Source organism: Chroicocephalus ridibundus, chromosome 6 (assembly GCF_963924245.1).
Source record: "Chroicocephalus ridibundus chromosome 6, bChrRid1.1, whole genome shotgun sequence".
Classification (NCBI taxonomy): domain Eukaryota; kingdom Metazoa; phylum Chordata; class Aves; order Charadriiformes; family Laridae; genus Chroicocephalus; species Chroicocephalus ridibundus.
The window spans coordinates 39,448,739-39,462,735 of NC_086289.1; the positions used below are offsets into that span (position 1 = coordinate 39,448,739).

At 40.8% G+C, this 13,997-nt stretch overlaps 1 protein-coding gene across 21 annotated transcripts in view; it reads left to right on the top strand.

Moving 5' to 3' along the window:
* PCDH15 (protocadherin related 15) overlaps positions 1 to 13,997 on the top strand; it is an 811,115-nt gene that overhangs the window by 444,396 nt on the left and 352,722 nt on the right. For all 21 annotated transcript variants that reach the window (XM_063340181.1, XM_063340176.1, XM_063340196.1 and 18 more), the window contains one exon: positions 4,516 to 4,634. In XM_063340181.1, the coding sequence (XP_063196251.1) occupies positions 4,544 to 4,634 (91 nt within the window). In that variant the 5' untranslated portion in view covers positions 4,516 to 4,543. The remainder of the gene's footprint in view (positions 1 to 4,515; positions 4,635 to 13,997) is intronic.

Here is a 13,997-nt window from a genome sequence, read left to right on the forward strand (position 1 = left end):
TTTGTGGTATGGCACTGCTATATTCCGCCTTTCATACAAAACCAGGGGCGTGTATAGGTCACTTCTGCTCTGAATAAGCCAGTGGCCTCTGGCTTGCTGCAAACTCAGTCCAAAATTCAGATTTTTCTATTCAAATTGGATTATTTTGAGTGTTTTATAATACTGAAACTCCATGTGCTGCTGCAATTTTGGCTGTAGTTTTGAGTTAGGAGTTTGTTGGAGACCAATGTGGATAATGTTTGCAAGGGTTTGGGTATTTGTAGCCTAGTTTTTCACTCTGTTGTCTCCTAACCATGTCAGTGACTCTTTTTGCCTTTTTTTTTTTTCCTCCCTTACCTGTCTTTGAGGTTAACTTAATAAAGAATCAGTTCCGCTCAACATGTAGCATTACACTGTGTTAGCATGTACCTGATTTCAAAAAAACTTTTTGTAACTTCTGTTTTTATTTACATATGAGAACAATTCTGTATGGGTAGCTAAAAATATTTTTTACCCCAACAGTGCATGGCTGAGTCCATGTTTCCCCCCTCAGCTTCAAATGAATATAACGTTTTAAGTACTGTAATACCACCTGATCTTAAAGTATATAAGTATTTAAAGTTACTGTAATATCATTGGGCCATAAATATATTCAAGATGCTTGAAGGTGACAACTTATATTTGATATTTTGAGGGGTTTTTTATTCACTTTATCCCCTCTTAGAATTTGTTGAAGTGTCTCCTATATAGACGTCTTGATAACTGGTTGACGTTTTGGCTCATTCAGTAGCTATGCTGGTGAGAGGGGAAGAGAAAAAAAAAAGGCAGAAGTGAGAGGAGGAGACATGATTGCTCCTTGGAGTGTGATTACACTGGTTTGCTGCCATCGAGCTGTAAACAGCTCCAGTGATCGGCTCCTGCTGCCGCTCCGCTGGGAATATCTCTGTGTATTTTTGTTTCTCAATACAGCTGTACAGTCAAAGAGGGAACGCTCCGGAGAGAACATTATTGAAACTTTTTTTTCTTCTTTTAAATGCAGACGTGCCAGGAAGTGAAATTCCCCTAAAGTTTTTTTTTTTTTTTTCATTTAAAGTTTTGTGTGCCTTGAGTGTATAACTTCTTGTTGCCCATGGTAACATCCAACTTTAAAATACTGCTGCAGCAACATTAGAATATTTTCCAGGAAAATGCAGAGACTTGTAGACATATTGTATGTTCTTACTTTACAGATCTTCCTTCTAGCATTGGTTCATAATTGCCCTTTGCCCTGGCAGACTGTGTATCTAGAGTTCAGCGCTGTATTCCTTACAGATTATCTACCTTTGGGGACTTTTAGTAACTTGTAGCTTGTTGTGAGCTATTTCTTAGTTAGCAGAATCTGTTTAACTTAAGAATATTCTTGCTTTCTATGCTTCATGCTAGTTTTTTCTGGTACAAATTGGAGGAAAAGGGGGGAGGGGGGCAATTTTCATTTTGCTGTATTACAGTTGCGTATAGAGATGCTTATTCTTGGAGCAGCAGTGTTGGTATCCTCGTGGGTTACTTGACATTTCATCAAAATCAAAAATAAATCTGCCAAGATTCTGTCCTAAAATCTCTCCAGAGTAGACTCAACTCAAGTATGTCAGCTGAGCTTTGAATAACTTTCTAAAATAGAACATCCTGATTGGAAAACTGGATATTTTTTTTTTCTCCAGGGTTGTAAAATGAAATATCAGAGGCCTCCGAAGCGTGTATGTGCGTTTCTTTCAAGGTCTTACAACGTGTGTAATCTGCATATGGATGTGATCTTAGTCTGACCTAAAGAAGCTAAGATAGTCTCCTGAATCACTTGTTCCTGGTTTTGAGGTGTAAAAGGTTGGAAGCAGTTGACAGCAAATGCCACCTAATGTAATAACGCTGTCTGCTTAAACTGAAAACACGGCAGAGCCCAGTTTTTTCAGATCTCCTCTTAATGTGGGAGGAAAAACTGGTGAAATACTGAGAAGTCCACGTCCTCAAAAGTTCCTAGGAAGCCAAGCAAAGTCTAACAATGACAGTGGATTCATTTGAATCCATTTGGGCAATGTGGAGACGCTCAGCCTTTATTTAAAGGTAGTCAACTAGAATACCTTACGGTGGAAGTAATTTCTGTTTTTTCAGGGTGCCGCTGCAAATGACTGCTGAATTGGCTAAGTGGAAAGATAGGCGACAGTAATCAAATTAGCATTTTGGTAAGTAGAAGGGAGGAAAAAGCCACTTTTGAGCAACACTGGCAAGCTGGTGGCTTCCTTGAGGAATTGAGAAAGAACTTAGCTGTTCCTTTTCTCTACGGGTAACGTACTTGTCAAGTTGTTGGTAACCTATTTGATGAGCTTGAAGCTTCCTTTTCATAGCTGTGTAGCAAGTTTTTAAATATTTTTTTCTTACGGATGGTGGGATCTTTGCTAACAATTCTGGTCTCCTCACATGTATAGGAATAATAGGCCCTTTAGGAAGGGTCTGAAATTGTCATTTGAGCATCTCTGCTGGAGTTAAGGACAGAAACTTGTAGAAGTGACAGTGGAAGCAAAGGAGGAGGAAGACAGGTGCTTTTGGATGGTTCGTAGGTATTATTGCGTGGCTTAAATTCATTAATTCCTGTAACCTTGAGCTTGTCAAGAGTGACGTTTGTCTAGCTGAAAAGAAAACGAACAGTCCCTGGAGATCTGCACTGCCACTTCAATTAGACGCAGGCTGCCTCCTTGTTTTGATGTGTAATATTTAAGTTCCTCCTGAAATTGCTGCCTATTGCAACTCACTGCCTGCAGTGACCTGCCGCTGCTGAACAGGGTGGGAAGAGTCCTACTTGAACGAAGCTGGAGATTGGAAAAGCCTCTCTTCATCTTTAACCCCAGAATGACAAGTGGAGCAGTGTGTGTAGTGTAGGATTTCAAACAGTTTTGTGGCTCCCCACCTTTATTTTATGGCACTGTTTGAAATAGGTGGTATTATAATCCACTGGAAGGCAAAAAGTCAACTGTGATCCATGCCTTTGTAAAGAAAAACGGAGCTCTGCTTGCTGAGTAAGGGAGCCTCACAGATCCCACCTCTGCGAGTCGCCCTGGGAAGCAGGCTAAATATATACAGTGTCACCCACCCTAGGAACTTTATATATTTAAGTAAATATGGGCTACTCAATCTGGTTTATTAAATGCTTGTTTTCCTTTTTCTCCAAAACTCTTAATGGGTACTTGTTTTTGTCTTTTTTTATATCATAACACTATTTACATCATAGCCTTGGTTCCTTCATATTAATCAACATGTTTTGCAAGGTGGTAGATTTTGAATAAATTCAGACCTTTGAGAAATTCTTGGCTTGTCCAGTACTTAATGAAGCTACCACCTATTTCTGTTGGTGGAAACCCCACCTCCTTGTAGCTTGGATAACTCTTGAGAGCCATCTGAAAGGGTGTTTTTATGCCCTAGGCTGATACTTTGTTTGTGTGGTGTGAATTAGATGCTGCCCATCCATTTGTGTTTTCTCCAAGCTGGGTTTGCGGAAGGAAACTGATAGCATGTCTTCAACAATGTCTCGCTGATGGGCGATCAGCTGGCGTTAATGCTGAGGCTGTTAAGTGGGGGTAATAGTCTGTTTGTTTGACTGGGAATGAAATACAGCAGTTTTGTAACCAGGATAGGAAGTTATACACAGAAAGTGGCAATGAAATCAGAGTCAAGTGCTTTGCCTGGGAAAACTGACAGCACTTAAACCCTTTTTATACAATAGCTTGTTTTTATACTGCTGTAAGTCTCTCTCCATTTCATGCTTCTGTTGCTAGGAAGTCCATTGTATTTGTCACAATGTTTTTAAATGTGAAGGAATATTTTTAAGTAATTCCGTTCTGGGCTGCAGAAATATGCTAATTCTCTTTATTGGAGCAATAAAACAGAGCTTTAGATAACTTTCTACTGTTACTCACTCTAAATAATGCTCTGGAGTTCATCCAGATCTGTCTTGGCCGGTTTATTCTCCTGGTTTTTTGGTGCTTTTGGGGTTATTTATTTGTTTTTCCTCCTTTGCTGGGCACGAAGCAACAGCCTGTCTCATTAAAGAAGGGCATCTAAGGGACACGCTCACGTTTTTGCTGGGAGAGGTTCTGCTGGGCCATGTCTTTGAAACCGGGTCCCTGCTGACTTCAGCAGTCAAACATTAGTTCTAATAAGTGGAATTTCTCTTGACATGGTCACTTCTGCAAAGTGCTTTAAAACATAAGGCTAAAGAAGGAAGAATAACATAAATGCTTTGTTTTATGGCAATTAGATCTGATTTAAGCAAGAAACTTGCGTTTTCTTTACTTGGAGGCCTCTGCATACATGATTATCAAGTTAATGAGTCTATAAGTATGTACTGATGCTAATGGGACTACCCCAGCTTGTCTTAACAGGCGCAATGTTGTGCTCTTGTAGACTATATATGTCATATGTAGTCCTATAGTTACCTGTGAAATAGTTTGTAATCGCTCACCTTTGCGTAGGTTGCTTGACTAATGCGTGTATCAAATCTTTCTTTTTCAGATCTGCCTTGAGTGAAGTTTGACAAAAAATGTTACAGCGGTTTTGTCTCTGGAAATGGTTAGCTGTAGGAACTGCAGTTGCTACTATCTTAGTGAGCGGTTTGGCCCAGAATGACGAAGGTAAGGTTTTTGCCATGGGGGTGAAGCCATGGGAGGGGTGGGATGATTCTGTGATTTCATTTTATTTCACCTCCCCACCCCTGGAATTATTACTTGAGAAAGTAGTTTGATACTTGGCAGGAAAGGGAGGTTACAATAAAGAAAGATCTGGCGTGTTTCATGATTTTAAGCATCTGCCGATGTTTATATTTTACAAAGCTGTTGATTTGCCAGGCAAGGTGAAATCTTAAGTTATGATTATTCAGCATTGGACTCTAGCATTAAAATTTGCTTCCTCTTATTCATTGAGCAAATACTTTACCTTGCTTTATTTGTAAATCAACAGTTACAGCACTCGTAAGAGGAGTTTCAGAGAGATTGTTAATGGGCTCTATGCATCTCTGACCAAAAACTTGAGCAAAGATCCAGACTGAGGGTCTTCTAGAGAAACAATACTTCAGAAATCCTGAAACATGGCGCCAGTAGCTCCTGTTCATCCGCACAGTATCTTTGTTGGATTTAAGAGATACCAGCAATGTGTTCTGCCAATTAGCTGTAGTTATAAAAAAATTACAGACCTAGGTAACTGATGGTGATTTATTCTTTTCAACAACTTATAAAAGTTGAAAAGCTGAGTTTGGCAGACTTGTTCTTAAATACTCTTAAGAATAATGAGGGGGATAAGTAAAAACTGAGTACAATTTCAGAATGTCTGTAATGAAGGTGTTTATTTTAAGTGGTGCTTATGCCTTCCATGTAGGTAAGCTGTAATAGTACATATTTATGACTTATTCCTGCAGCTGGATTTTCTTTTAGAAAACTCTATTTTGGCAGTTACAAAGTACAGTAGTTTTGCTTCAATGAGAAGTCTTCAATCCTACTTGAATTTTGTTTAGGTTTTTCAGTGTCAAGTAGAAATTTAATTTTTCTTGCTCTATTAATTGCTCTCCAAATGTCCTTTTACTTCCCTTCCATCCCCCAGCTCAACCCTACATTGTATTTGATGTTTGCAATATACAAGAAAACTAATTTAATTTTATCTATTTTTATACACTGTCATTATAGCTGTCATTCTTGACATGAAGCGAAGTGCATGAGCTGCTCGAGTTTCAGACACTTGATCTATGCTTGGATACAATTAGCTTGCTTTTTAATCATTTATTATAGCAGAGGAGCAGGGCCATTAGGCTTTGCAACGTTGGACTCGCGATGGCTGTCAAATGGTCTTTGAGCCACAAAATGCACGATTTGAGGGAGGGGCGGCTGGATGGCAGCGGGGATGTCCCCTGGCGTATTCAGCACCACAGGAGGAGGTGGATGCTGGGAGCAATGGGAATAAGAGGAAAGGGGGAGGGAAGCAGGATGATAGGGCTGCGCTGGGCTGTATCCCTTCGGGGGTTATGAGAAGAGGTAGGCTAAAAATATAAAGCAGTACTTTTTACTGTGATCTTGTTTGCACTCATGCAGGCAACATCATAACATTCATCCAAAAAAGACATCTTTGATCAAAATAACATTATGAATTTCAGTTGAATACTGATTTCTAGGTACACATGAACGAAGTGTGCAAAACATGTGGCACAGATGCCCCAGAAGGTATAGTACTTTACAGTTTGATGTTTAAAACAGGAAAATAGATTCTTCAGGCTTTGGGTCTTGTTCCTTTCTACTTCATAAATGAAAAACTTCCATGTTAATTAATGTCCCTGTCTCAAAAATTATGCAGATGGTGCCTTTTTGTTACAGGTGATTTGAGGAAGGGAAAGCTGCTTGGCCACAGTTATGTGTAAAGCGATTGTTCATTAATCACAGTGTGACTCAACATGTCGGGCAACATCCTTACTTAGGCTGTAAACAGGTAGTTGCAGTGGGTGACCTGTTGTCTATAAAACTGTTTTTTGCCTGATGGGGTCACGTGGTAGGAGAGAGTCCGTGAAACTTCTTCACTTCTGTGGCAGGAGATACTCTGAGCGGGTGGAAATGGCATCACTGACAGCAATGGCAGCAGAAACTCCCCTAATTAGATTGCTTTTTGTTTTTTAAATTGCTTTGCACCAGTTTGACTTTTTATTTGCTTCTTATATCGAATGTTTGCAGTAATTCTATGAAAACTTGCCAATAAAACTTTCACTTGTGACACTAGGAAACGGAGAAGACCTGAAAATACAGGATGTTTTGAAGGCAGATCTAAATCTTGTGGATGACTTAGCAATGTACCTACTTCAGACACGCACAGCTTTGGAGACGGTATTCAGACAGTGTCAGGGTTTTACAGACTTTCTTTTAGTGGATTAACTGGCATTCTTGAAATTCTGTGTTTCATGTCGAAGCCACTGTTTCAGATGAGTTTACAGGATCCTCGCTGGTGTGGCCACATCTCCTGGGGTTTTTTTGTGGTGGGTTTTTTTTTGTTTCCTTTTTTTTTTCCTTTGTCCTAACTCATGCCATTTTATTTAGCGCAGAACCCAAACTTGTTTATATCCTTAATGATAATGCTCTCATACATAGTCTGAGCAGAGGAGCTTTGCTTTTCAATGAACAGAAATTTGATGCATGTAGGCAAGAGTATTGTTACTTTACTGGGGGGAAAAGTTCAGAAATGCTGTTGCTTGAGGAATATGCAGCACCTGGACACAAACTCGAGCATGAAATTCTTTTCCTCCCCCCCTCCATGTTCAGGAAAGGGTAAATTTAGCTAAAAGTGCTTCTAATATCTTCAAGGTACTTCACATAAATTCCATAATACTGTAATAGAGGAAAAATTATATGGAAATTAATTTAAGACAGGGTGGGGTACTGAGTTACTCAACAAATGCCACCCAGCTAAATGAGGCAATGCTTATAAAAACAATTACTTTGAAATGTATTTCTTGCAGCTAAGTAGAAAACTCTGTTCTGTACTTACATCATTGCAGAGAAGTATTTTGGCATGCCTGGGACTGGTAGAGTTGTTCTCATTTGCAATAACAAAATCTGTAATCTAACACATAACATAAAAGATGCATTCTTTTAGCAATTGCAGTTTAAAAATGGTGTAGTTATTTTAACAGCAGACCAATCATGAATACAAAGAAGAAAAATCAATTATGGCAGAAATGATAACCTATTTCTTTGCATCTCGCATGCAGATTATCTGTTTTCGTGGTTGTAGCTGTGCATATTTAGTTAGTTGCATGCCCCTCTCACTGCATTTTGCTCCATTAGCTCATGCTTTCTCTATTTCAGATGGGTTTTTTGCTTGACCTCCTGAGTCATCAGATCTTCCCCAGCCACAGTAATTAATGATTTTATAGGGTAGCCTTAAAAATTTTATCAAGGACTGCCTTGGAAATAGGCTGCTTTCTTCCTATACTTAGTAGAAAGCTTCCCCAGAATCTCATTTGTTCGTTTGGCTCGATGCCGTTGTCTTGTAGAAACGGGCCAATTTATTCACGCCTAGCTGATAGCGCCTGCGCAGTCTTTCAGTTCAGGTAATGTGTTTCCATCACTGGCATTCCTGCTCCCCAGCCAAAGGGACATTTAGAGAGCAGTAAATTCCCCCTTTTGGTTTTCGCTTGCTAAACTAAACAAAGACGTTTCTGTAGGCAGCCCTTGCGCGGGAGATTCTCCTTCCCCTCATGATCCGGGTAGTCCTGCTGTGACCCTCGTTCGACCAAATTCCTCTCTTGAGCACAGTGGCTGGCATTTGTATTTTGTGTCCAGGTGACATCCTGACAGTTCTTCGCAATGCCAGCTGTGCTTTGCTGTCTCTGTTGGAATTCTTCCACTCAGTAAAAAGTGTATTTGATGCATTGGTGGCTGGCAGTTGTGCTGTAATGTCGTACAGCTCTGCCTTCTGTCCTCACCTGTAACTGATAATCCTTTAAGGATTTTGTTTTTCCCAGCATGTTTTGGTCAGCAGTGTCTAAGTGATGTGCAAAGCAATGTCAAATTTGTGCTCAAGTTTTATTTCCATTCGTGCCACTAATAAATTTGTGTCCTGCGTTTCTTGTTCCAAGTTTTCAGTGAGCTGAGATTTCAGTCATGTGTTACTACTTGTTTGTAGAGAACTCTGTCACCTTTCAGGACAAAGGACCCTTTCGTTTTAGCCGTCTACTCTTCAGGTGGTACTTACCATTTTCGTAGTAATCCCGCCTTTCCATTTTGATCATTTCCTCTGGGGAGCATGTAAAAATCTATTGATGAAATGCAAACACTTTATATCTATTGTAGTCCCTTAGTATTAAAAAGCAACACCACCCCCCCTGCCCCCAAATATTAAAAACCCAATTCTTTTGTTAAAGAGTTACCACATTAGTCTCATTGTACTGTTGATGAACCCATTCAGTGTTTTCTTCCAGTGATTTCTTTATATTATTCTTTCGCTCAGTCATATGGTGTGCCAGAATAAATGTAAGACTGTGGGTAACGTGGGGGTTTTTGTTGCGTTTCTTTTTTAAAATGGAAGATTTTATGGTTTTACAATTTCTGCTACCCCTAGTTAGTTCTTTTCTAAGAAGAAAGACTGCAAAGATATTATTTTTTTCCAGTAATATTTTAGCTTAAGTAAAAGTAGAAAAGTCAGTTATAACCTTGCAATATGTGAAATTAGGTCAGCTACAGTCGCTTTTATTTTTTCAGTGCTACTCTACTAAATTGAGAGACAAACTCTCAAGCTAAAAGAAGGAGTGAGGAGGAAGGTGGAAACTCAGGATGCAATTCCTTCCCTCCCCCCCCCCTTTTTTTTTTCCTTCAATGCAATGTATGTGCCTGGAAGAAACACTTCAGCAGCGATCTTTTGGTCGCAGAAAGGCTGCTGAATTTAAAAGCTGTCTGTGTGTTCTTTTGTGCCAGGCCAAACCGATCCAGCAAAAATGATCATTGGACAATTAACAGATTTAATAGTCTTCAGCATTTAGACTTAGTACATACCTGTCGTGAAGGGTATAGCTGCAAACTTGGGGGTACCAGTGATTTGCTTTTAAAAGATGAAAGAAAGGCAAGAATAATTCTGATCACTGTTTAAGAAACCCAAAAGCAAACATGAAGCTCCACCAACAAAAGTTGCAATGATTCTCTTACTAGGATTTTCAGAAGTGTTTAATGGGATTGGGAATTTGATGATCTGTTTAACATAATGGCATCTTTGAAGGATTATTGAAGATAGTAGTTTGTTGGGGCTGCTTTTAACCTGAAGGTGACTTGTTTTGCCTTTTTTTAAAACACAAATAAAAGGTTTGAGAAGTCCCTTATGTTTCACGTGAAGATTTTTAGCTGTAAAACAAGAATACTGACAAAAGTCTTCAATTAACACACTTAGAGATGAGGCCGTCTTTGTCCTTATGTCATCCTGCGGTGCAGGTGCAAACTTGGATGGTGTTTTAGGGAGTCCTTGAGGGGCAGGAGGGGAAGGTCTGGGCTTGCAAAGGCTGCACGTTTTCCCCTGCATGGCACTTCCTCTCACCTGACTTGGGGACTTGTTCTACCACCCTATCACGTGATGTCCAAAAATGTCAGTGCTTGAATTGCGCTTGCATTTTATATGGAACCAGTACTTATGCGTCATATATGGTAAAGTAGGAATCATCTGTTTTGATTTTTTAACATTTTTTTTCCAAACATACGGGTGAATTTGGACTTACCGAAGCAGTATGATGTTATTTTCTGATCTTCTAGTTTCAGGCTCATTTCCTCACTTTTGTCTACTCCAGCCTGTTGAACAGGAGGTGTGCCACTGACATCTGCACTGTGGAATGAGATGTCACTCTGTCACTGACTAACCTACTAGTGACCATCTAACCCCTCCTAGTTGGCTCTTTTCGCAGAGTATAGAGTTTGCCAGCAGGGATTATGTTTGCAGGATGGAGATTTCACGTTTGGGAAGCTAGAAGGAATACACCTTAGTGTTTTTATTGCAGTCTAACTTACCATATAGATGGAGGGTAAAAAACCAGTCTCATTTGAGTTGAAACATAAGATAGTAGAAACTGCTTTTTGTCCTTAAGCTAATTCATCCCCTTGAAGCACTGAATCAACATGGATCAAGATGGATTTTTTTTTTTTTTTGTGTTGTTGTAGGGGGGTGTAGACTTGTCGGATAAAATATGCAGCAGGGAGAAATTGAGGAAATAATTGACTTCAGTGGGAATTAGTGGAAAAACAGTGATCACAAGGTATCACAAATACATCCCATCCTGGTGTATGCATTAGGGTTGTGCGGGACATTAAGCACCTATGGGGTTCTTACCCTGGATGCAAAGCTGGCTATGTGGGAAGCTGCCTGGGGTAGCAGATTGCCAGGGGAGCCCAACCATCTGCCTGGCTGTGCTAAAGTTGCTGCTTGAGAATCATAGAACGGTTTGGTTGGAAGGGACCTTAAAGACCGTGCAGTGCCACCCCCTGCCCTGGGCAGGGACACCTCCCACCAGACCAGGTTGCTCCAAGCCCGTCCAACCTGGCCTTGAAACCCCTCCAGGGGTGGGGCAGCCACAGCTTCCCTGGGCAACCTGGGCCAGGGGCTCACCACCCGCACAGCAAAGAATTTCTGCCTAATATCTAATCTGCCCTCTTTCAGTTTAAAACTGTTACACCCTGTCCTATTGCTCTACTCCCTGATAAATAGCCCCTCCCCAGTGATCTCCTCCTGCACCACCCTGCTACTGGGTTTCCTACTGCCATGGAGAGGAGGCTGCGTGGGGATGGCTGGTTTAAAAGTAGACTAAAGGTAGGCCTTGTTTCTATTGGCATTAAGGGTTTTGGCCTTTGTATCGGAAGAACAGAAATTCGTACTCCTGACTCCTTTTGCACATAAAAAAAAACAAAACCAAACATGAGCAACTAGAGCTCATTGGGTTTATTTTCCATTGGCTCAATCGGCTGAGCTGACTCGTCCTACGGCTGCGTAACTGCTGGATGGGCAGCAGGAGAGGGTGATACCAAGCCTGGAAGGGCTTCATAGCAGCTTCCAGGTGAGGCATCATGTAAAACTGTGTCCTCACTGCATCCTTAAACTTGGACTTTGCAAGGCGTGTGGGCCAGCCAGAAAGAAACAGGTTTCTTTAAGTCCATCTATAGTTAGTGCTGGCATCTGAAGTGAAATAAAATTGAGGCTAGTCAGAATGTTTACTTATCCAGATATGTATTTCCTAAGGGTTAAGCAGATATTTTTTTATCAGAATGTGAGGAATAGCCATTTAAATGGTCTTTGTCTTTACCCTGGGTGGGAGATTGCTTTTTAAATAAGGGTTTTCCTGTGGAAAACACAACCGTGCAATTCACCTTTGCCACCGGCATTGTTCAGGCATAAGCTCCTTCAGCTGTTTTTCTGCTGCATTAGTTACTATTAGTAACTAACGGGAACTTCTGTTAGCTACTGTCTTCTATTCAGTCTAACAGAGTCTTATGCTACAAAAATTCAATAAGTAAAGGGCCTTACAAATCACTTTAAGAGGCTACTTTCAAAATAAAATAGTTTCAGATCTTGATGTATTACTGTTGGGCAGGAAATTAACTCAGGAAAAAGCATATTTGAATACATGTAGCTCATTTTTCATTCCCTGAGCCCTATATCGTACACGTCCAGTGAAAGAAGAGAAATGCAGACAGGTGCTTGCCTAAGGGCTGCCTGGGAATGCCTCCGTTCTTCAAAACAGAAGTAATCCATTTGGTCTGTGGAAACTTGCTGCTTTTGGTTGGGAACTCTGGCACTTGACTCCGATCCTAAAGGGAAAAGAGCTGTCCTTGATGTCTTTGAATTGTAGTGCAGCTATTATTTCCTCTGGAAGGGCTTCATTCTTCAAAGTTTAGCTGGTGGGACATCTTGAAGTGCCACTAGCAGTGCCTTGAGTGTGCAGCAGATCGATTTCCCTTTGGCAAAAGGTGAGTTAAATTCATGAAATACAGGCATTGGAAAGAAGGTTCATCTTAGTTAATGTACGAATGTCAGCCCTTGGTCTCCTGGCAGAAGTGAGCAAGTACCCTGCATGCTCCCTGTGATGGTGCTGGGACGGATATGGCAGGAAGCTGCTTGTGGGCAAGCAGCAAATCCCAGATCCCAACATCCTTGGAACAACCAGACTGTGGGATCTAGCTAGGAATGAGCCTCTTCTGGGAACTGGTCTACCAAGTTCTTTCCACTCAGCCTTAGTCTTTGGGACACAAGGTGGTGTGTGTTGGGTTGACTGGTTGGAAGCATCGATGTTCTTTGAGTTACCTAGGACTTAACTGACCTGAGCCATCCCTCCATCCCTTGGTGTGGGAAAGCTGTGAATACTGAGCTTTTCCTCCAAGATGCCCTTTCTTAAGGTGAGATTCACATCTGGGAAGGGAAGGCCTAGCACAGGGAAAGCAGAAACCCCTTGTGAAAGCACGCTGGCACAGCTTGTGTTCCCTGTGTAAGAGTGGCTTGTGCTTTGGGACTTTCATAGAGTAAACTATAACTCCTGTGACACTGGGCTGAGCTCCTAAAAATTAGTAACAGTTGGGTCTGTGCGTTTACATGTAGGTTTATAGCCGTAAAGCATGTGTGTTAAGCAGACCAACCCCGTATTGGTCATTCTTGTGCTTTAGTGGTAATGTTGGAAAGAGTCTTGAGCGGAGAGACGCATCTGTGTAACTTTATTCAACAATTTAGTCAGTGTTTTGACATAGAATTAGAGTAAGAAGTCAAGTTTTCTAGAACACTGTATGTGTTTGTGATCTCCATCTCGCATCCAGATTTCACAGAACAAATTTACCACTTCCATTGAAATTAATTCCTTTTCACCATGAGGCATGGTGCACTGACATAGCGTGAATTGGGTTTGAATCGCTTCAAATGCCCAGTTTTTCTTCAGTTCAATTAATTTATATGTTAAGGTTGGCATTCTTAACTGCATCGGTAACGAGCATAAGTTCTCTGTTTTATTATGTGGCAAAGATGTGATTGAACAGTGGGTTATTGCAAGGACACCTCCAATTACAATAGCAATAAATATGAATTTTTAAGTAATTAGTATAGAAAAGGATCAGTAGTACTGTAATTAAGTTGTGAAAAAAAGCATGCAATCTTTTTTCAGAGGAAATATTGACTTTTTTTGTTGATAACTTGGTAAGCGTGGACTCCTACTCAGGAAGGCTTTACAACAGGGGTCTGGGTTTTTTGGCGCTTTTGGAAGGCCTGAACTTCTGCAGGGTCTGAGCTGATGCCTCAGACAGCAGTGTCTCTGCTCTGGTGTGTGGAGTGGGAGCAGAGTCCTGCGTTTGGGCAATAACCGTAAAGGATGAGCTCTCGCAGCTCATCCTAATGCATTCATTTTACTGTAATCATTTTCAGATTAGGGGATCGTTACTGTTCAGCTGTTGTCTATCATTAAATATAGACAGTGTTTTTATTGACTGTAGCTCATGTAAACTCAGGCAATTGCT